Below are 21582 nucleotides of genomic sequence, written 5' to 3'. Positions count from 1 at the left end.
TATCTTTCTCATATCCTATTTGTGAGATTATATTGAGTTTATTCTGAGTATTAATGGGCTTTAAATATCACATGGTTAAACTAAGAAAATACACATCACTAGTATTCCTACTATTAATAAATTATTTTTGGTTTGAAAGAAAATGGAAAGGTGAGGTGTAACAATCAAATCCAGCACATGCAAACGAGAGTATATAGTCAGCAATCGTAGGCCGCCCCACACACACACACAAAACAATTCAACTCCTAGCTAGAAGCTGCCAAACAATCAATTGATGATATCATGAATTTCAACAAATTCCTTCTCCTTTCCTAACTTACTTACCTCTTTCCTAAGTCATTTCTCCTTATCATTCTTTCATACTATTAATACCACACCCTTTTTCTCCTCCTCATTTGTTTTTCTGTGAATTCAGATCCATCTTCTAATTTCTCTGGTCTACACTTTCAAGTCTGAACCATGGGTGGTGACAACACTGAGAAGGTAATGCTAGTCTTTTTTATCATATTTGTTTTCTTTTTTCTTAGTCGGTGCTAACTTGTTTGGGACTGAAGAAACGTCTGTAAGCAGGGGGCGGATTTAGGGGCGAATGGGAGTTCACCCAAACTTCCTTACATTGTATATATAACATAAAATCTATTTTTTTACCTCTATATATTATGTTTTGAATGCGCTTGATACAACTCAAAATCATAGTTTAGTGGTCAAGGGGCGTCACTGGTTCAATTTTCATTGGCTACAATTTCTTTTAATTTTTTAAACTTTTTTTTAACCCCTTAGGGAAATCTTGTCTCTGCCACTGTATGTAGGTGGCTTTTTAAGTCCGCCGTCAAATCAGAGGGCTCATAATTGTTGTTGTATTTTTTCTTTTTTTTCTTTCTTATAATACAAAAAAAAGGGATCATTATTACATGTTCAATAGCTCATTAGCATTTGGATCCACTTTTGAAGTCTCTAGCGTTGATTTTCACATTTTCCTTCATGAATAACACTATGAATTTTTTTATTTTGGTTTCTTAACAGACCACCGTAATGGTGCTCAAGGTTGATCTTCAGTGCCCTTGTTGTTACAAGAAGGCCAAGAAAGTTCTCTGCAAAATGCCTCGTGAGTCTCTTTTTTCTTGAATTTCCGTCTTTTTTGGACTTGAGTTTAACTTATATACATCAATTGTGTAAAAAGGATTATTGTCGGCTTACTTTTACTTACGGATAACCTATGTTATTTTCAAGATTATAAATCTCATTTTGTATGAAGTGTTATTACAAATATCTTTTGGTTGATTAATGTAAAAGTTTCTTTTGTTTAATAACCTTTTTAGTGTATTTGATGTTGAAATGATTTAAATTGCAGAAGTTAGAGACCAAGTGTATGATGAGAAGGCCAATACTGTCACCATTACTGTAGTATGTTGCAGTCCTGAAAACATTCGTGACAAATTGTGTTGTAAAGGAGGAAAAGCAATCAAGAGTATTGAGATCAAAGAACCTGGAAAGCCCAAAGCTCCTGAAAAGCCCAAGGACCCCGAGAAACCCAAAGGGCCTGAAAAGCCCAAGGAGCCTGAGAAACCCAAAGGGCCTGAAAAGCCCAAAGACAAGCCCAAGGAGCCTGAGAAAGGTAAGACTGTCACCTTTGAAAAGCCCAAGGAGCCCGAGAAGCCCAAGGACAAAACGAAAGAGCCCGAAAAGCCGAAAGACAAAGCAAAAGATACCGAGAAGCCGAAACAAGAAAAGCCGACCATAATTGACAAGCCCAAACAAAAAGATCCCGAGAAGCCCAAAGACGGTCCTACAACTGCAATGGTAGCAACACCGTGGGTATCAGAGCCGGTGATGATGATGCCGGTCCAGGGATACCCACAGGCGGCACATGGATGCGGTTGCGGCCAATGTTATTATACCGGAGGCCCATGTTATCAGTATTATGGAACACCAGTACCACAGGCCCTGGCCCCGACCCCATATTACGGTAACTACTCATATGGGTATGGGCCTGGACCAGGCCCATCTGGTTACGGAAAGGGCCCTTATGTTAACAGTGAATACTTTAGTGAAGAAAATGCTACAGGTTGCACAATTATGTAATGTGACCCAATCATTGTGGGCCTACTTTGTACTTTCTTTATTGGGCTTTTAAATGTGTCCAAAACAAAGTTTTGGGCCCATGTGAATGTTGTATTATTATTGTATTCATTAATTTCACATACGATGTACAAGGTATAGTTTCCTTTTAAAGAAAAAAAGTGCAGAAAGAGAATAATAAGTAGGTGACCAGATGGCTTGTTGACTGTCTTGTTATGTAGTTAGTATACTATTTGATTAAAGAAAAGTACTTCACTAATCATTGCCCATTTTTTAAATATTACTTTGTGGTATAATATATCTTCTATTATTAATTTCTTTATTTTCCACTTTGTATTTGTGTTGTTTATATTTAGTAATGAACATAACGGCCTTCATTTCAATGGAGAGGAGAACTTATAACTAGTTTTTTCATGGAACTTTTGGAGAGTGAGTTTGGGAATGGAGTTTACTATATCAAGAAAAGATAAAGCTTGAATAAGAAAATTTTAACATTCTTTGCCTCCTTCATCTTTGGCATGCCGACATTGAGTTGACAATATTGTGGGACTTTTGCGTTCTCATTAGGTATAATATACATAAAATGATGCAGGCCTCTGACTTAGGAAAAACTTTGTAATATACAACTCCTATTTGTCAACCTACTAGAGAAGCCTTAACATAGCTCAAGAGCCTCTTTGATGAGTTCTTTATTCCATATAATACTTCACTCTTTCTTGGTCGAGTTTAAGTTAAATAAATCGACAGTTTAAAAAGAATTTATCGAATCAAGTCATTTAAAAAGTAATTACATATTGATAACTTTATAGAATAATATTGATTGGTAACCTACTATTACAAGCTAATGAGTCAAAAAGTTTATTACACTATATATAACTTAAATCCAGTTAAAATATGCATGGTTGCACAATTTTAAATAACTAGAAGTTGCTTTTGCTAGAAAAAAAAAGGGGAAGGTTTTAAAGGTGGCATGCACGTTTCTTTGTCTTAGACATGGTATCAATATTATTATAATAGCACTATAAATAGAGATGGTTTAGGTCATAAATCATAACTGTTCAATGCAATTAATCATGGGGAATTGTATTGATACACTATTTTCTTCATCTCTGAATCAAGAAAATGAAGAGTTAAAAGATTTAGCCAATAACCAAAAGCTGAGATATGATTCACCTAGATTTCTATGTAATGACATGAGTGATAGTTGCAAGAACCAGAGAATCAAGATTGTCCTTACAAAACAACAGTTAGAGCTGCTTGTAAATAATGTAAAAGAGCTCCAATGTGGACAAATCCCAGTTCAGTCTTTAAGAGTAAGAGATGATTGTCAAAGGTGGAAGCCTTCTTTAGCTACTATTCCAGAGTTATAGAGTCTTTTTTTTCAACCATCTAGTATCCAAAATCTACTAGCCCGACTAATTTAAGGGGAAAGTTCTCGTTACCAGAAATTTTCTATTTCAGGGCTTGAACTCGAGACATCTGGTTAAGGGTGGAATGATCATGTTGATCCCACCACATCCCCGATCAGTGGAGTTATAGAGTTTTTTTTTTCAACCATCTGGCATCCGGAATCTACTAGCTCGACTAATTTAAGGGGAAAGTTCTCTTTATTACCAGGAAGTTTTATTCCACGGATTGAACTCGATACCTCTGGTTAAGGGCGGAAGAATCATGTCGATCCCACCACATCCCTAACTAGTAGAGTTATAGAGTTGTTATAACAAGAAGATGAGCACTCTTTTTTTCCTTTCATTGTAGGTGCAAAGTTGACAACTTCGGTTTCTTGATTTCTCCACATTATTTTGGAAAGGGAGAAGTCTGAAATGGAGATCATTTTTAATATGATGACATAATTGTATAGTTATTGGAGAAAACCTGTGTTGCGTGGACTCTCTAAAAATGCTGCCGCACCCGCATCTGATCCTCCAAAAATACACTATTTTTGGAGGATCCGACACACACCGGAGACATTTTGGAGAGTCCGAGCATCATAGGAGAAAACAAGAAGCACTCTGCTGGAGGAGTTGTGGGTATTAACAAAAAGGATCAAACTTTCAATTATTCTTACTCATCTGAATCTAAAGCTGAAAATAACTGTACAAGGACCTGGGCAATGGGGGAAAATTAAGAAACTAAAACAAAAGAATTACCATCCAGTTGTGACAGAGTTAGTCACTCACTTTACAAATTACAAATGAATTTTGGATCTTTATTCCTGTGATTACTATTCACCTCTTTGTATATACAATAAATGCAAGAGTCAACACTGATGAACCAAGATCACTTTTTCTGCTTTTTTACATTAATCTTCAAGATGTTCTCACTGACCTTGTTGCTTAACTTTTCGTTTTCTTGCTTCGACTTCTATGGCTTTTGACAGCGTCTCGATCTTCTTAGTTAGCATCTGAAAACACCAAACAGATTGATAAATGATAAAAGGAAGAAGATAAAGTGTGTGCAAGGACTTTAAGATGAATAAGAGCAATAGAGTTTTGTTTTATGGTAATACTTCACCTTAATTTCTTCATCTTTAGTATTCAAAGCAGACTCTTTTGTCTCACAAAATTTCCTTAAACAGATAACTTCTTTCTGTAGCCGGTCATACAAAAAACCTGATACTATATCATCGTTATCGCTCTCCATGCTTCGACCAGTCTTGTTTTCTTCTTTGTCATCTCCTGGATTCTTGATTTTCTGTGCATGTGTGATTTCTTTGCTGTTCATTTCTGCATTTTCTTTTCCAACATTGTCAACGTTCTTATCTCGAGAATCCCATAAGGTCTTCTTTTTCAGACTAATGACTTGCTTCATTTTTCCAGAAGCATCATCGCTTCTTTGATCCGTGTTTTCCTGCTTAGTGTTTCGGCTAATGGTGGATACCCTTGGTTGTGATGTAGATCTCTTCTTTATTCCGGTATTGCTTGACAGAACACCAAAAAAGTGTTTGGTCTTTTGAATTTTTGTGGATCCATGGTTTCTATTGGGATTGACAGAGACGTTGAGCGCTTGTTTCAAGCCTTCTTCGAGTGTCTTGAGCCTCAGTTTCAGCTTATCCTATAGCAAAACATTGACAGAATGAGGATAAAACACATCAGTTTATTTTCAATAAATAAGCTCACCTTTAGTTGTGCTTCTGCCTTGGCTGTTCTCTTTGATATGGTTAATTTGTCTTTCAGTCGTTGCATCTCAGCCTACAATGCCAAGGCGAATACTATTTCAAGAAATGTAATAGATGAGTTTGAAATGTTATTCATTTGCAGTTGAATGTTATGCTTTAATAACCTGCAACAGCCTTCTCTCTTCTAGCCATTGTTTTACAGGCATAACTTTGTCATTCTCATCTTTCCACTCGTTTGCCACGACAGTTGCTACTCGGTTTGCTGAAACCTTAACTCTTGCTAGTTCCCTTTCCAATGTCCTCTTCTCCTCCTACAAGATTGGGAAAAGCTAATGTCTTATGATCTATAACAGACTCGACTAGTCTTATTACCAAATATGTATGCATGGTTTTTACTTGAAATTCAGAAATTTGTCGTTTGTAGTCACGAAGTCTATTAGCTGCTGCTCCTCCAGCAAGAATTGCCTCCTCGAGTTCTATAATGGTTTGGCTGAGCTTTTCCACCTCAAGAATCTTTTGACGATTCGTCTTGTCAAGTATTTTGGTTTCCTCCTGAATTGAGAGAAATTCATGTTAGGCCATACACTAATCTGCTTTTACAAAATGGAGTTGGTTGAAATTTCCTACCTGGAAGATTTCAATCTGTCTTCTAAGTTCAAAGTTCTGGTTTTGAATCTCCTCTACTATTAATGCCCTTTCTAAAGCACTTTTTAGTATCATTTCTGCTTCAAGCAAAGCTTCTTCTTTTGACTTAGTGTGTCGATCCAAAGCCCTTTTATCCTCCTGTAATGCTGCAATCTAGAAAAGCGACAGAGAAAAGAAGTTAATGCCACCAAATATTGTAGAAAATGAAGCACCTGGAAATGTGGCGGAGCCAGGAATTTCAGTAAGGAGGTTTAGAATATAAAGAAGTAAATATACAAAGAAGTCCACGGGATTCAACTTTTACTATATATACATAAAACTTAATTTTGGCCAAGTATATATAATGTAATTTTCAGGCGAAGGGGGTTCATCCCTGGCTACGCCCATGCCTGGAATGAATTTATCATTGTAAAGTACCTCATTCTTATACATCTTAATCTCTGCCTCGAGAGGAGCAATAATGGACTCGAGAGGAGGAGAATCGTCATCCTTCTGATCTGCATATACTCTTCTAAGAGTTGCTTCAGCAGCATATTGTGCAGCCAGTGCCTCTTTTTTCTCATTAGCGAGTCGTTTGATATCAAGATTCTGCATTTGCAGTCATAGCCAATTATTTATGTGCCCTTTTTGGTAAAGAAATGGTTGCTTTTGAAACACCTTTACAAGAACGATGAGATGACATACCTTTTGGTCAAGAAGCGTTTCGCTGATTTTCAGCTTTCCCTCCAATCTCTGAAATTCATTTCGGAGCTGTGGAAAATAGGAATTGGATTATCAATACAATATAGTAATAGCTCAAGTATAACAAGAAAATGCAGTTTTTGTGAAGGTCTTCTTTTGAGAGTACCTCTTCAACAGCCTTGTCTTTGAGCACTTCTGTTGCTTTCAGAGCCTTAATTTCACTTTGCGATGCTACCAGTTCGCGATCTTTCTCTAATGAAATTCACATCAAGAATTGAAAATCAATAGCTAAATTTTGTTCTTATACCAGCGCAGTGAAGGAGAGCCTTGGCATAATTGGTAAAGTTGTTGTCATGTGACTAGAAGTTCACGTGTTCGAGCCGTGGAAACAACCTCTTGCAGGGTAAGGCTACGTTCAATAGACCCTTGTGGTCCAGCCCTTCCCCGGACCCCACGTATAGCCAGAACATAGTGCACCGGGCTGCCCTTTATATCAGTGCAGTGTGTTACAGGCATGTACATGTAACTATTGATGCTTCAGGAAAGCCAGTTACCAAAAATAATACACTACAGTCTACAGCCAAAATCAGGACTTTATGGAGTCATTGTAGCCAATAAATATATAATGGTTATAGGGAAACTTTTATGTAGTGGAAATTAGAGGTTTAAGGCTATTCTTATATAACTGTCTAGAAACTGCAGATCATTAAATTATTATTTAGCCTATGTTAAAACAAGCTGGACTGACAAAACCACAACAAACTTAGAAAACAACCCAACTCTTGGATTGTTTTATGTAGTTGTCATTGGTTTACAATCTTGAATGTCTGTGCTCTAACATGAAAATCAAATATTCAATAGCATGAAAACATAAACTTGTTAACTCCACTAGCAACTGTTACTGACCAATCTAACTATGAAAGTAACAATTAAAAACATCCATCACTAAAGCATGAAGAGGAGCCTTGGCGCAACAGTAAAAATTGCCGCTATGTGATCAAGAGGTCATGAGTTCAAGCCGCTGAAACAGCCTCTTAAAAATATGTAAGGTAAGGCTGCATACATAAGAACCAATGAGATTCGACCCATCCCGGGACCCTCGCATAGCGGGATCATGAAGGGGAGTCTTGGCGCAACGGTAAAAGTTGCCGCCATGTGACCAGGAGGTCACGAGTTCAAACCGCGGAAATAGCCTCTTAAACAAATGCAAGGTAAGGCTACATACATAAGACCCAATGAGGTTCGACCCATCCTCGAGCCCTCGCACAACGAGAGCTTTGTGCACCAGACTACCCTTTTTATTCGTCACTGAAGCATAACACTTCTGTTAAAGGCACAATACTGTCATAGCAATAGGAGTACATACACCAGCTAGCATCAAAAGGGTAGCTCGGTGCACTAAGCTCCCGCTATGCGCAAGGTACGGGGAAGAGCCGGACCACAAGGGTCTATTGTACGCAGCTTTACCCTGCATTTCTGCAAGAGACTGTTTCCACGGCTCAAACCCATGACCTCCTGGTCACATGACAGCAACATTAACAGTTACGCCAAGACTCCCCTTCATACACCACCTAGCATCATAATCAAGAAACACAGAAAGTGAAAACTAAAAGTAGTTTTTAACCTTTGAGTTGGTTCTGCAAATTATTGAGTTCCAAGATAACAGGATCAGGATGAGCAAGAAAAAATTCTTCAATCCCAAGTTCATATATTCCTGACATTTCTTTCTTTTTGTTTTCTGTTGCTATAACTTCTAACTATAGTGCAACTATTGAAAACTGAATATACTAAGAAAGAAGGCAAATGACTATGATAATAATTAAGTAGTGAATCATAGACTTTGTAATTGTAGCTATTTAAAGAGTCCATTACTTATAAAGAAATTGAGTGGAATTGAAAGGATGGACTTCCCTTCTTTTGAAGCAAACCTCAGAAAATAACAAATCAAATCCAGCTTAGCTGCTCTTAATTCCCTCTACTTTTTTTGTTTCATTTTTATTATTAATATCTTATATTTTTTTTAAATATAATATTTCCATTTATTTGAAACTTTAATGCAATTCCACATTCTTTTTCCTAGTTTAACTACTCAACTTTAAAAAAGATAGTAATGATTATATGGAACAAAATCTCTATATGCTTCACTCTTTTTTTATGCTTACTAGTTTGTATGGTTTAGCTGTAACATATTCTTGAAGTTTGTTTTTAGTGGAACAAAATTATAAGGAAATAATTTTAAAAAATGGAGTACAAGAAATATTATTGCAAAAAGTAAGTGAAAATTAAACTAAACAAGACAAATTCTAGGGAATAAAGACTAAGTTGTCCTACACTTATCTGGACTTTGCCTTTTGAAGCTTTCCTTAAGCAGAAAAGGGGTGGTAGGTAATCAAGTTTCATTTCTAAAATAGAGCTCTTTTCTTTTTTCTATTTTGTCCCTATTTCCTTTTAGGAAAATAGATATTTTTGGTTTAACCATCATCTAAGTATACGAAACATATGGTCTGACTATTTCAGATTCTCGCAGCATAGTGTTATTTAAGGGGGCAAGTGCATAAATAGTCATTCTCGGGATGTTATTTAGAAATTAGTCAGTATTTATTTAGTCCTGAAATTTTAAACTAAAAATCTTAACTTCAGGACAATTCAGAACATTTTTATCCTAAAAATTAAACTGAAAAACTGAAAAACTGAAATTTTGAACACACTGACTAATTCCTAAATAACAGTCTTTTAGAGTGGCTACCTGATGTCATTTATATCATTTAAGGGGAAAACGTTTTTTGTCAGAAATTCTTCATTCTCATGACTCGATTCTGAGACGTCTAAGAGCAGAAGGATACTATTCATCCCACCACATCGCTACATAATAAGGGAAATATTGATGTGATATTTTCCAAACATAATCTCCAAATATTGATGGAAAGCACTTCCTACTTGAGAAGTAAATAAATCGCTTGAGCGTTAAACACTCCTTAAAATCATGGAATCATTGATAAAATACAAAGAGAATGAGGTGTTGAAAACAAATAATTGAAAAGGGTTTAAACTGAGTTTGCTTTAAAGTACATAAACAAACTGAGTTGCTTTTAAGTATGAATGATTAGAATATAATTGAAGATAAGAGCAATTGGGCAAAGAAAAAACCATATACTGATACTTCCCTTGTAGATATATTATATAAAGCTTCTCATAGGTGGATGACACTTGGCAAATGGCAATATTCAAGCTGTACATGATCAATGTTTTGGTGAGGCAAAAGAAAACACACCTTTAGAATAAAGAGAGTCTCACTACAATTTTTAAAAACAATTTATAACGGCGGTGTTCGAGCCAGCTTACATGCACTTCGACTAATTTCACGGGATACATGTTACTTCCACTAGCAACATGTATTTGGTAATTCTGTCCACCAAATCTTGAAAAATAGATAGAAATCACCTAGTAATAGTTTTTGCCTCCACTGGAATTTGAACTTGTGTATGTTTACACCAAATTAGAATATTTTACTATAATTAAGTAATAAATAAGGTGACACTACACATTAATTAATCATACTTAGGTGATAAAATTAAAGAGTATTTATGAGATACAAAACTTATTTTCACTGTTTTTTTACACCAAATCAATAGATAAATCACATGTATCAGTATATATATTTCTTTTATATATTCTCATCACATCAAATAATCGGGTGCGAAGAAGTTTTTGCTAAAAATAAAGTTCTGAAAGTGACCTCAAAGGAGTTTCAAGCTAAGTTGTAAAGGTTCTATAATTTCTATTTAATAATATCTTTTGATAATTAGCTTTAAGTAGGTAAATTATGATAAGGATTCGGTTCTAATATTGAATTCCTAACAATTTCATCCTTCTTTTCTATCCCTTTTTTTCTCTTTCTGTTTTTATATTACTTATGTATCACTCCATTAATGGTACCTTAAGTATATTTTTTCTTGCCTAATTAGGACTTCACGCAAATAGTCATGTTAGTATCTCTTCTTCGCTCTACGGTTAAAAACCAATTACTTAAGATTCAAACTATATTTAAGTATGGTCTAAAATTTGCAGTATTTAAGTAAAATAATCTTTTTCTTTATCTACTTAATTTGTTCTGTTTTCTCTCTATCCCCTCCACTGAATTTGTTTTTAAAAAAAACTAGTACTTAATTTGTTTCATTTTAATCTCTATGTTTCAATTTAAATGAGATAGTTTGACTCGGCACGGAATTTAAGAAAAATAAAAGATTTTTGAAACTTGTGGTCTTAAAAACTTAAAGGGTAAAAGCTTTGTGGGGCCATGATATTTGTGTGGTTATAAAAGCTTTTCATTAAAGGTAAAATGAGTAAAATGAAGTGTTTAAAATTAAATTATTTCCAATTATAAAAATATGTCATTCTTTTTTGAACAGACTAATAAGAAAAGTGTGTCATCTAAATTGAAACAGAGGAGTATGTGATTTCGTTAACTGGGAATAAAGCTAACGAAAGAACGGAAAAGTTTTGAAACGTGCGGTTTAAGACATGACATAACATTTTGTATGACTATAAAAAATTTTCATTAAGAGTAAAATAAAAAATACAAATTAAATTATTTTCAAATTTAAAAATAGATCATTTAAAAAAAAAAAAACTTAAAAGAAAATGATCCCATAAACTGGACTGATAATGAAATAGATCCTATCTATATTGAACTCTAAGAATTTCAAATTTTCAAAATTTTCTAGAAGATAATCATTTTCTGGTTTGCTTATTTACAAGCCACTAATAGCAATGGTATTGGATTATTAATGGTGCTTTAGTTGATAATTAATGTAATTGAATATATGCACTATATCAATGTGTCAAAGGGTCAAATCTTTATCAATGGACTAACACAATTAACATCAAGGGCAGTGTCTTTGTAGTAGGTATTGATGTGTATATATCCTTAAACTATCTCACCAAAAACCTCCAAATTAAGACTTATCTTTTTAGAGCTAGCTATCACTTTCTTTCTACATTATCATAGAATTTTATTTTAATTTCTCCCTATTTTTTCCCTTTATTCTCCACTTTTATTTTTCCCATCCAATAATAAATTTTGGTAGGGAGAAAGAAATTGAATGAGTCAAAACCCCTTTTTAGGCTTTGAAGGCAAAAATCTCATGAAACTTTCTTGTTTTGAGGCTAGATTTCTGTCAAAATACACCATTGTAAGCTTTTATCTTTCGCATCATATATTAATATTATTAACAAATTACCTATTAAGTGATCTGATTGTATCGAATTTCTAGTAGTTGCTTTGGTCTTCAAAATTTCCTTTAAAGCTCAAAGTTATGGCTTTATGCCTTCCTTGAGTCCACACTTTCAATATGCAATATTAAAAGGGACATGATTGTGATTAACATTAGGGTAAGCCGGAAGCAGCCCACCTTAATGTGATTATAGGTTACGGGTTTGAGCCATGGAAACAGCTATTAATGCTTGCATTAGGGTAGGTTGTCTATATCACACCCTTTTTAGGGTGCGGCCTTCACCGGACCATGCATAAACGCGGATGCCTATTTCACCGAGCTGCCTTTTTTTTTTATGATTGTGATCTTAACATTCCTTAAACATATCTCTGAAAGCCTAAGTTGAGAGGTTTCCCCTTCTCATAAATTTTTTAATCTTAGCATATCCCTCAACATAAGGAAATCTAAGGCAATTAGACACACAATCCATTTAGATAAAACTGAATGTAAAGGTATCAAAGATTAGGATTGCTTTTGGAAACAATTTGGAGCCAAAACAAAGTCTTGTCACTTTGAACAAAGAATCTTGGCAAAGACAAAAACCTCTGCTTCTCTCCCTCCTTTTCATTCAGAAAGTCCATTTTGTGTTTGATTGAAACTCTAAATAAACCCCATGGAAATCTTTACCAAGCTTTTTCAGTTCAAGAATCATATTGTCACATTATTTGCTGCATCATTTGTTCTTACTTTCTTCTTTGTTTTGGCACCTAACTTTGCTAACATTCTGTCTTATTTCTGGCCTCTTGTCCTCTCTACAACTCTACTTTTGATCACAATACTTTCCTTCAGCAAAATATCACCATTAGCTGTTGACTTCTCCAATCAAAAAGAGAGTGAAGGACTACTGAATTTTCTTGCAGGGTACCAGCAGCAACTGGAAGACTTCTGATATTCGATTGGCGATTTTAATCTGAAAGTTTGGTTTCTGGTGTCCAGTTTATAGTTGGTGATTGATAATGTGCATTCTTGTCCAGTTTAAAGAACTACTAAGATGATGTTGGAAATGTAACGCTTGTCTCAATCCAGTTCAAATTTAACATGCCTTAACTTATATTCTCCAATAATTTGAAATTGTCACAGGTTATGGAGTATATCTATGATACATTTCCAAATAGCAAGTGCATAGGATTGAAATTGCAAAGCATTCAAATTGATTTTTCATTACTACGCAATTCCATACGTGCAAACAAAGGTATTGTGTACCAGCGACTACGAATAAAGGGCAGCCCGGTGCACTAAGCTCCCGCTATGTGCGGGGTCCAGAGAAGGGCTTGGACCATAAGGGTCTATTGTATGCAGTCTTACCCTGCATTTCTTCAAGAGGCTGTTTCCACGGCTCGAACCCGTGATCTCCTGGTCACATGGCAACAACTTTACCAGTTACGCCAAGGCTCTGGCGAGTACGAATCATAATAAAATAACTGTACTAACTTATTAGTAGCAAGGCGACCTTGTTTTGTTCCCGGTTGAAAAAAAATGTCTTCAGCAATCGGAGAAGCTCTTTGATGAATAGATTTGATCTTGATCAAGCTAAACTATTAGGAGTAGAAAACAGCGGCAGTTAATATATTGTAGCCTTTCAAATAATGATCAATCCATGAGTATACCATGAAGTTACAAAGGTTGTACTTGTGAACCAATCTCTAAAGTGAAATAGCTGCAAGGAAAGAGCAATAAACACCTTGGCTCGCCTACTCGAGGGTTTAAAGTGAAGGGGTGCTCCTAGGTGTGTGTAGGGGTTGTGTTTATTCAGGACGAAGAAAAAGGGGATGTTTTGTTAATACGAAAAAAAAAGTATTTATAGCCGTAACTGTATAAACAAGAATACTCATTTGAGTCGCAGGAACATGTACGTCCCTTCAAGATAGAGGCTTCAGTCATCGTTAGAATCTTTCTATGATCTATGACAAAAACTTAATCAAATCAGATCTATTAAAGGGGTTGATTATCAACTTTTGGATCGAGACGAGTGTAATAATGCAATATCCTTTTCAGTCAATGTGCCTGAATGATCAACATCAAGCATTTTGAAGCTCTCCATTACTACAGAAATATCTTCCTCAGTTATCTTCCCCAACTCTTTAAGTTTATAGACAATAAATTCTGCAGCACTAAATAAAGAAAATGAAAGTGATTAGGATATAGCCCAAAAAACTTAAACGCCAAACAACAACAACAACAACAACAACAACATACATCCTCAGTCCCAAACGAGTTGGGGTCAGCTATAAATATCTGATAGGGCTAAAAGACCAAGCATAGGAACGTACACGTACTAACATGACTAAAGCATATACTCAACTTATTGCTATCGATTATATAGATCTTTTTATTTCATTATGCTCTATCTTTCGTCAAGTCTTTTGAACACGAAGTAAGAACTTAAATAACAACTTACCTCACTTCACTGTCATGATCAAGATCTGCAGCCTGCAGATCTGAATTTGTCAACTCCCGAGTTAGAACCCATCTGAACATAGATTTTCGCCTTTGTTCTGTGTATAATTCAGCAAGGGAGTAAAATAACTGACCCAAACAAATCGTGCTCAACAGTATCCAAAACGAAGCAAATAAACGCCCCCATTTTGTCGAAAAGCTCTTATCTCCATATCCCAGAGTAGTAATAGTAGCACAAACACAATAAAAAGCATCAAACAAACTCAGATCCTCAACTTGGTTTAAAAAAATTGTTCCAAGTATAGTAAGTGCCACAAGAAGTGCCAATGCACTTAAAAACTTATACTTTTCGATGTTCGTTTCAACCTCTTTTAGGACCTCATTTGAACTGCTATAATTTTTCCTCATTTTTATGGCTTTGAGAAAAAGGATTTGCTGTCTCTCAAGAAAACTATCTGCTGCTTTACTTAGAACAAATCCAACAAGAGCCATGCCCGTGAAGACGAATATACACGCGAGTAGCTTAGCTAAGATACTTTTAGGAACAAGATCACCATATCCGACAGTAGTCATTGTAACAATACACAAGTATATTGCATCAAGAATTCCATTAGTCTTTTTTCCTTCGATTTGATGCCTGATTATGAAGAAGCAAATCGCTCCGATGCCTATATAGGCAGCCAAAAATAAGAGTACAGACCTGAGTCTAAATCTCTCTGTAGCAATGAACTCAGAGGAATGAAACAGTTCCTCATTATTTGTCTGTGGTATATGACTGATATTACAAGTACTGCTGCTCGATTGTGTTCGCCTTCTCTTAAAAGAGTTTATATCATTAAATCGAATCGAAGAATTTACATGGCCTCGTAGTAGAGGTTGTTCAACATCACCTTTATCCATGACAGCCAGAGGCGGACCCATGATTTTAACGCGACGGGGCACAATGTTTGGTTCAATCAGTGCTACCTAAAGACTTTTAGAGGGTGCCAAGTAATTCAAATTAACCATTTTCAAGGTATAACATATATATACAAGATTTCTACCGAAGTTTACGAGGTCCGGTGACCCCTCAATATAGCACGTAGGTCCGCCTCTAATGACAGCAAAAGGACATGCTTCCAAATCAAACTGCAATCAGGATAATGTACATTAATAATCAACTAACATTTCTAGCAAAATATGAGGCAAACAACAACAACGTTAGTGTAATCTCATATAGTGGGGTCTGGGGAGGGTTGTGTATACACAGACCTTACCCCTACCGCGTGGAGGTAGAGAGATTGTTTCCAATAGACCCTCGGCATTTCTAGCAGAATACGAGGCAAAAACATAAATTCATACATTTGAAACTCAGAGGCATAAATATAATCGTTCTTTTGTGTGACTAACTTTGATATCAATCTCAACTATTAAACTTAATACCTAAGTATTTCAAGATCGTGTACTGTTCATAACACCCATTATTGATCCATGTTAAGTTTCAGTCCTTGCAATATGGGCTTCATTCACAAAAGTTAATAAATGGTTCCATACACATACAACTCTTTTTTATAACAAAGAAATACCGAGGGCCAGCGGCATACGGTTGGGCCCAACTCTCTGCCCTATCTACTTAAATATCAGGTTTTTGTCTGTAACAAGGTTAAAACCCAGAATGTGCGCTTAATAACCCACATATCGCGTCGAGGGCTTAAACATACATTGTCTTCAAATTCGCAAACCACGAATTTTCTTTTTTGTTTTTTACCTACCTTAGAACATCTGAGGGGAACCTTGGCGTAACTGGTAAAGTTGCTGTTATTTAATCCGGAGGTCACGGGTTCAAGCCGTGGAAACAGCCTCTTGCAAAAATGTAGGGTATGATTGCGTATAATAGACCCTTGTAGTGGCCAGACCACGCGCATAGCGAGAAGCGGGAGTTTAGTACACCAGGATGCTTTTTTAACCTTAGAACATCTGAAGATCTATATTGATGAAGGCTAATACAAACTTGCTCTAATGATATCATATTCATTAATGAGAGATTTTCAAGCCCATAAAAGTCAAAAAATTGAACAATAGAGAAGGCAAAATTTAATTTCAGAACAGAGAAATGGAATGTGTAAGGAATCCAACAAATTTGAGTATTTTTAAATCTAACTTCAAAACAAGAAACAAAGAAATCCACATAAAATTGCAAAAGAATATGCCTTTTTATGTTAAGAGTTGCACCCACAAACCTATAAATCTACATACATCACCGCACCCCATTAACCTCGGTAAAAGTTTTAGATATATATATGTGGATGTATGTTGAAAACACGTATATATTTTGCGTGAAATTCTTAAAATCAAAAGTCCGATGGGACACCGATTGAGCAGTCCGCCCATGTGCCCCACCATCTTCAAATTTCGGGGTCTGCCTGTGCATACATCATCCCCTAGATTCTTATGATAATTAAATCAAATAAAAGATGGAGAAGGGTCATATTACCTTAGGTTAAGACTATCATATTCATCAAATTTACCCTTTTCAAATCCATGCATGCATTGTATTGTTCTGTTGGATGAACAGAAAGCAAGAAATCAAAGTCTGCAAATTTTCACAAGGAAAAAACAAAAGGTTCTTTTTAGTTATGGCTACAAAATTTGGATCAAAATAACCTGTAACAGAATCCAGTAGTTAAATTAAAGGCACCATAGACAAACAGAATCACGGGAAACAATATGCATGTCTTGAATCTTACACCTACTATTTATGGGACGCTTGCAATTGATTCTAATTTCTCAACAATATATGGTTACTCTTTTTTCACCAATATGTGGTTTACCTTCCCATATTTATTTTTTAACTAGACATACGCGCGTTGCGCGTGTACCCCACCTCAATTAATATAAAATTATTATGTTGAAACTTTATTTGAATTACAGAATAAAATTTAAGAAAAAAGTATAATTAAGTTCATGAAATGAAGATTATTGATTTTACGGAAAAGGGTCAAATTGTCTTCGAACTATCGGAAATAGCTCAAATATTTCCTCCGTTTGTTTTTGGTACCAAATTTGTCCTCGCCGTCTAAAAATTGGACCATTATTGCCTTAACAACTAATAGCTGCCACATAAGCTTTTGGACATATTTAAATATTACGAAAAAGGGTCAAAATTGCCCTCGAACTATCGAAAATAGCTCAATTATATCCTTCGTTTGTGTTTGGTACCAAATATGTCCTTGACGTCTAAAAATTGGACCATTACTGCCCTAAAAACTAACGGCCGTCACATGAGCTCATGTGAACAACAAAAGTCTATTTCCAACAGACGGTCCTCCATCTTGACAAAAGCTCCCATGGAAAAAATTTCTTTCTCCATTTTCATTCGTTGACTTATCTAAGTGTTGCTCCTTCCAAATAATTAAAGTTACGCCAATCTTATTATGAGAAATTTAATTGGGCTATTCTTAAGATTCATAAATCTGTAAAAAATTTCAATATACTATACAAGAAATAAAATACTAACTTTTATCATTTAAAATCAGAAATCTTATCAAGAAAAAATAGTGGAGAACAACAAAAACTACATATTGTAGTACTCCCATGGCTAGCTATCCAAGCTCATAGCTCAAAAAGGTCACAAATTAGTTGCAAAGATATATCCTTTTAAAAATAACTCTCATAAAAAAACTCGAAAACCATTAGAATGAGACCATCCTCTAAAATACTATACCCTTCTACTTCCAGCCTTCATCAACAGAAAAGAAAAGAAGACAGACCGCAAATAAGATCTAGACCCAAAACCTCATAAAAAGATACACTTTTTAGTCAACCGCCTAATCCTTCCCCTCCTCACTGGCCTAGCTAGCAGGCCACCTGAAGTGCTTCATTGCGGGAAATGCAGCAAACCCTCGCAGAAAATGGGTTCTTGCGGGCGGAGAAGGTTTTTTTTTTTTTGTCATATTGTACTGGCATGTCAACATGATTATAATATTTAAATAGGTCCAAAAGCTGATGTGGCAGCCGTTAGATTTTAGGGCAATTACATATTTGGTACCAAACACAAACAAAGGATATAATTGAGCTATTTTCGATAGTTCGGGGGGCAATTTTAATCTTTTTTCCGTAATATTTAAGTATGTCCAAAAGTTGATGTGACAGCCGTTAGTTTTTAGGGCAATAATGGTCCAAGTTTTAGACGGTGAAAATAAATTTGGTACCAAAAACAAACGAATGGTATATTTGAGCTATTTTCAATTGTTAGAGGACAATTTTGACCCTTTTCCGTTGATTTTATTTAGCTATTCAATAAAAGAAGAAACTCCATTCTATAAAAGTAGATTAGTCAACATTTCCGTCAATGTGTAGCTTAAATCTGATCCCAACTTAAATGAAAATCAATTACAGATACACACAAAAACTAAGACACTATATCTGTTTGAGTTGGTTGAAAGAATGAATTCTAATTTTAATTTAACATGAATTCCATAATTTTACTTCTTCTATTATAATATTAACAGTCTTTTCAGAATTCATCTATTGCATGTATCTTACACTTTTTTTTCTTTTAATTTTAAATATAATATTTATGTGATTTTTTAGAAAATTCAACTCATTAAGTCGGGTACACAATTTTGATTTTATAATATATTATATTGGTCGAAAAAAATACTTATTTGTTATTGAAGAGTTATTTTAAATATTTTATAATTTAAATTTCAATACAATATCTGATTATTAAAATTTAGATTCCAATCGAAAAATTTCAGCAGATTTTTCGTCTAATTCAATTATTTGCAGTGACTACTAAAAACATGCATCCCTATTCGAGATGCAGTGGACTTAAATTACGTAGGGCATGAGTAAATCTAACCCAAATCTCTTCGTACTCTTTAAATTTTTTCTCAGTTTGAGCACCTAATTTTTGACCGTACTTGAATATTTTTCGCTTTCCAGGCGTGTTCCCACTCAATTTTTCTTTGTCCCCATGCTTTGTCTCCCCCATATTTTGCTCCCTACTCCACTCTCCATTGTTCGCCACTCCTTGTCCCCCATGCTTGTCTCCCCCCCCACACTTTGCTCCCTACTCTCTCCATTGTTCCCCACTCCTTGTCCCCCATGCTTGTCTCCTATCACAAACCTCATACCCCATTTTCAACTATAAAACACACACATAACACACAAAAAAAGAGGATGAATCCAGCCCCAAAACTCCCTCAAAACAGCTCAAAAACGAGCTGAAAACAGCCCAAAAAATGAGCTGAAAACCAGTCCACACACAGCTGCCGATAACACCCCAAAACAGTCACTTTTCTCCAGTTCAACACCCCTAAAAACGAGCTGGAAATCCAGTTCCAAAGACGACCTCAAATGCTCCAAAAAAGAAGCTGGATATCTGCCCGAAAACGCAGCCATGAACCTCCGTTAAACACCATCCAAATCAGCCCCGAAACAGCCCCCAAGCACAAGCTAAAAACTGCTGAAATCAGCTGAAAAACGCAACAAATAAAATTGCATAACACCACCCAAAATCCAGCGTTAGAGAGCAGCAAAATCAGCTGCGAATCTGCTGAAAAATCTGACCAAAAGTAGTGAAACAAGCTGCGAAATAGCTCGAAATCCAGCCACAAACCTCTATTGAAACGACCCTTTTACACCCGAAACGGTTGTCCAAATATAGTTGAGTTGGTATAGTCTTTTCCTGAATCCTGATTCGTGGTCGTAGTCGGGTTCATGGTCAATTGGCTCTGTTCCGTTCGAGGTCCGAGCTTTGTTTCGCTATTGTGTTTCGAAAGCAACAAGGCCACACTCTTGTATTGAAGGTCGATTTTTTTTTAATTTTTACTTTGTTACAGTATTTTGAATCTTGTTGTTCACTGCTGAATCTGTTAATCACTACTTCTCTGGCCTTTGTTTGGTATTCCTAAGCTGTTTTTTGCACAATCAGGTATTGGATCATGAATTCAAGCCTTTGATTTGTAAAATGTTGAGTTCATATGCTTGATAATAAAGTTCTATATCTCTATTGCTATATGCATTTAGTTTCATTTATGATTTCATTTTGTTTAGTTTTAATCTGACCATGCTGCAGTAGTACAACATTGTTTATGACAAATAAAATAAAAAGGATGGATTCTGGATTAATGTACTATGTGTGCACTTAAATCTATAATGGCATGAACAATATATGATTTTAGTTAGTGCTAGACTCTTGTCACATTGATGTATTGTCCTAAGCCAGTTTTGGATTTCAATAACGATGCACCTGCAGTTTATGAATTTGGACTCAAATCATCCACACATTAATTCCACAAGTTATGGGACCTCTAATCTCAAATAAGTTTTAGAAAAATTAGTTAAACTCTTGAATATGCGTAGCTTGCTTTAAGCGCGATTAATAAATTATCGTGGCCATGGGTACTGTTCCCGTTGTATAGTCACGATACGTAATCTCCAAGTCGAGTGTGCGTTTCACGTGATTCGACCATCACTTCAAATAATAATAAAAATTAACATGTTGTAAATCGCGGGTGTGTTTCACGTGACGCGATTCGCAACGTGTACAAAAAATAATGAGTGTGCGACATCGCGACTTGTTCAAACAAATTTCATAAACACTAAAAGCGGTTAATTAATTAAAAGCGATAAACGATTAAATGCACTATAGGTTTTTAAACATGTTAATAAATTATATAATTAAGCCAAGTTTAAGTCAATAAGGCGACCATGCTAGAACCACCGGACTCGGAGAATGCCTTACACCTTCTCCCCGGTCAACAGAATTCCTTACCCGGACTTTGTTTTCGCAGACTAGTAATAATAGAGTCAAACCTTCCTTTGACTAGGGATTCAAATAAAAGGTGACTTGGAACACCCGAAAATCAATTCCAAGTGGCGACTCTGAACAATAAGATAATCCCTATTTCAAATTGTCACTTTAATTGGAAAAACTTTTTAACCCACAACAATCCAATAACGCACATATTTATCATTTTGTGGGGTGAAAAAGGGGTGTGACAGCTCTGGCGACTCTGCTGGGGACTTCGAGAATTCTAGCTTGTACATTGACTTTATTTGGCTTTATTAATTTTTGTATATATTGTGATTTATTTGGGACTAATGTGCTACTTGTCCACTTTTTACTGTTTTGATATTGTTGAACTGTACATATAAATTGTATCCTCTCTCGCATCCCACTGAGTTTTCTGATAATTAGTTATGTTGTGTTTGCCTACCAGCATCACAAAATTTCTATCTTGAGATAAAGCCAGTTAGCCTACCAGTTTCTGGTGAAGGATTTAGTCACACATGTTTAGGCGGGAGAGCCGTTAGCTAGCCAGTGTTGTTCTACTACTGTTAATGCTTGACGCTCCTCTGCTCGGGTTGTCCGTCCGGATAAATCAGGTCTAGATACCATCG

General features: G+C 35.6%; 3 protein-coding genes and 1 long non-coding RNA gene across 6 annotated transcripts; 2 read left to right on the top strand and 2 right to left on the bottom strand.

The window, feature by feature from the left end:
• The first annotated feature begins 223 nt into the window (after positions 1-223).
• On the top strand, positions 224-2362 carry LOC107772138 (uncharacterized). The gene is made up of 3 exons (XM_016591626.2): positions 224-483; positions 1024-1105; positions 1352-2362. The coding sequence occupies exons 1-3, from the start codon at positions 460-462 to the stop codon at positions 2080-2082; spliced, it is 837 nt and encodes a 278-aa protein (XP_016447112.1). The 5' UTR covers positions 224-459; the 3' UTR covers positions 2083-2362.
• A 1741-nt stretch (positions 2363-4103) lies between these two features.
• Positions 4104-9681, bottom strand: LOC107772147 (microtubule-associated protein 70-5-like). Of its 2 annotated transcripts, none has more exons than XM_075246629.1 (10): positions 9270-9681; positions 6690-6775; positions 6527-6592; positions 6260-6430; positions 5825-5995; positions 5594-5749; positions 5362-5508; positions 5199-5270; positions 4594-5133; positions 4104-4483 (listed from the first exon to the last, which is right to left on the bottom strand). In XM_075246629.1, exons 1-10 carry the CDS (start codon positions 9277-9279, stop codon positions 4400-4402), a joined length of 1503 nt encoding a protein of 500 aa, XP_075102730.1. In that variant the 5' UTR covers positions 9280-9681; the 3' UTR covers positions 4104-4399. The 2 variants fall into 2 exon arrangements, with proteins under 2 accessions (XP_075102730.1, XP_016447126.1); XM_016591640.2 differs by lacking the exon at positions 9270-9681 and adding an exon at positions 8148-8512.
• A 1825-nt stretch (positions 9682-11506) lies between these two features.
• Positions 11507-12817, top strand: LOC142177651 (uncharacterized). The gene is made up of 2 exons (XR_012706225.1): positions 11507-11715; positions 12657-12817. It is a non-coding gene; the product is annotated as an uncharacterized LOC142177651 (long non-coding RNA).
• A 137-nt stretch (positions 12818-12954) lies between these two features.
• On the bottom strand, positions 12955-16886 carry LOC107772153 (two pore potassium channel a-like). 2 transcript variants are annotated; one of them, XM_075246958.1, is made up of 3 exons: positions 16667-16886; positions 14195-15321; positions 12955-13331 (listed from the first exon to the last, which is right to left on the bottom strand). In XM_075246958.1, the coding sequence occupies exons 2-3, from the start codon at positions 15112-15114 to the stop codon at positions 13322-13324; spliced, it is 930 nt and encodes a 309-aa protein (XP_075103059.1). In that variant the 5' UTR covers positions 15115-15321; positions 16667-16886; the 3' UTR covers positions 12955-13321. The 2 variants fall into 2 exon arrangements, with proteins under 2 accessions (XP_075103059.1, XP_016447133.1); XM_016591647.2 differs by having other exon boundaries at positions 12955-13907; positions 16667-16882.
• Between the last annotated feature and the right edge of the window lie 4696 nt (positions 16887-21582).

This window comes from Nicotiana tabacum, chromosome 23 (genome assembly GCF_000715075.1).
Source record: "Nicotiana tabacum cultivar K326 chromosome 23, ASM71507v2, whole genome shotgun sequence".
Classification (NCBI taxonomy): domain Eukaryota; kingdom Viridiplantae; phylum Streptophyta; class Magnoliopsida; order Solanales; family Solanaceae; genus Nicotiana; species Nicotiana tabacum.
This window is presented reverse-complemented; position numbering and strand designations above follow the sequence as displayed.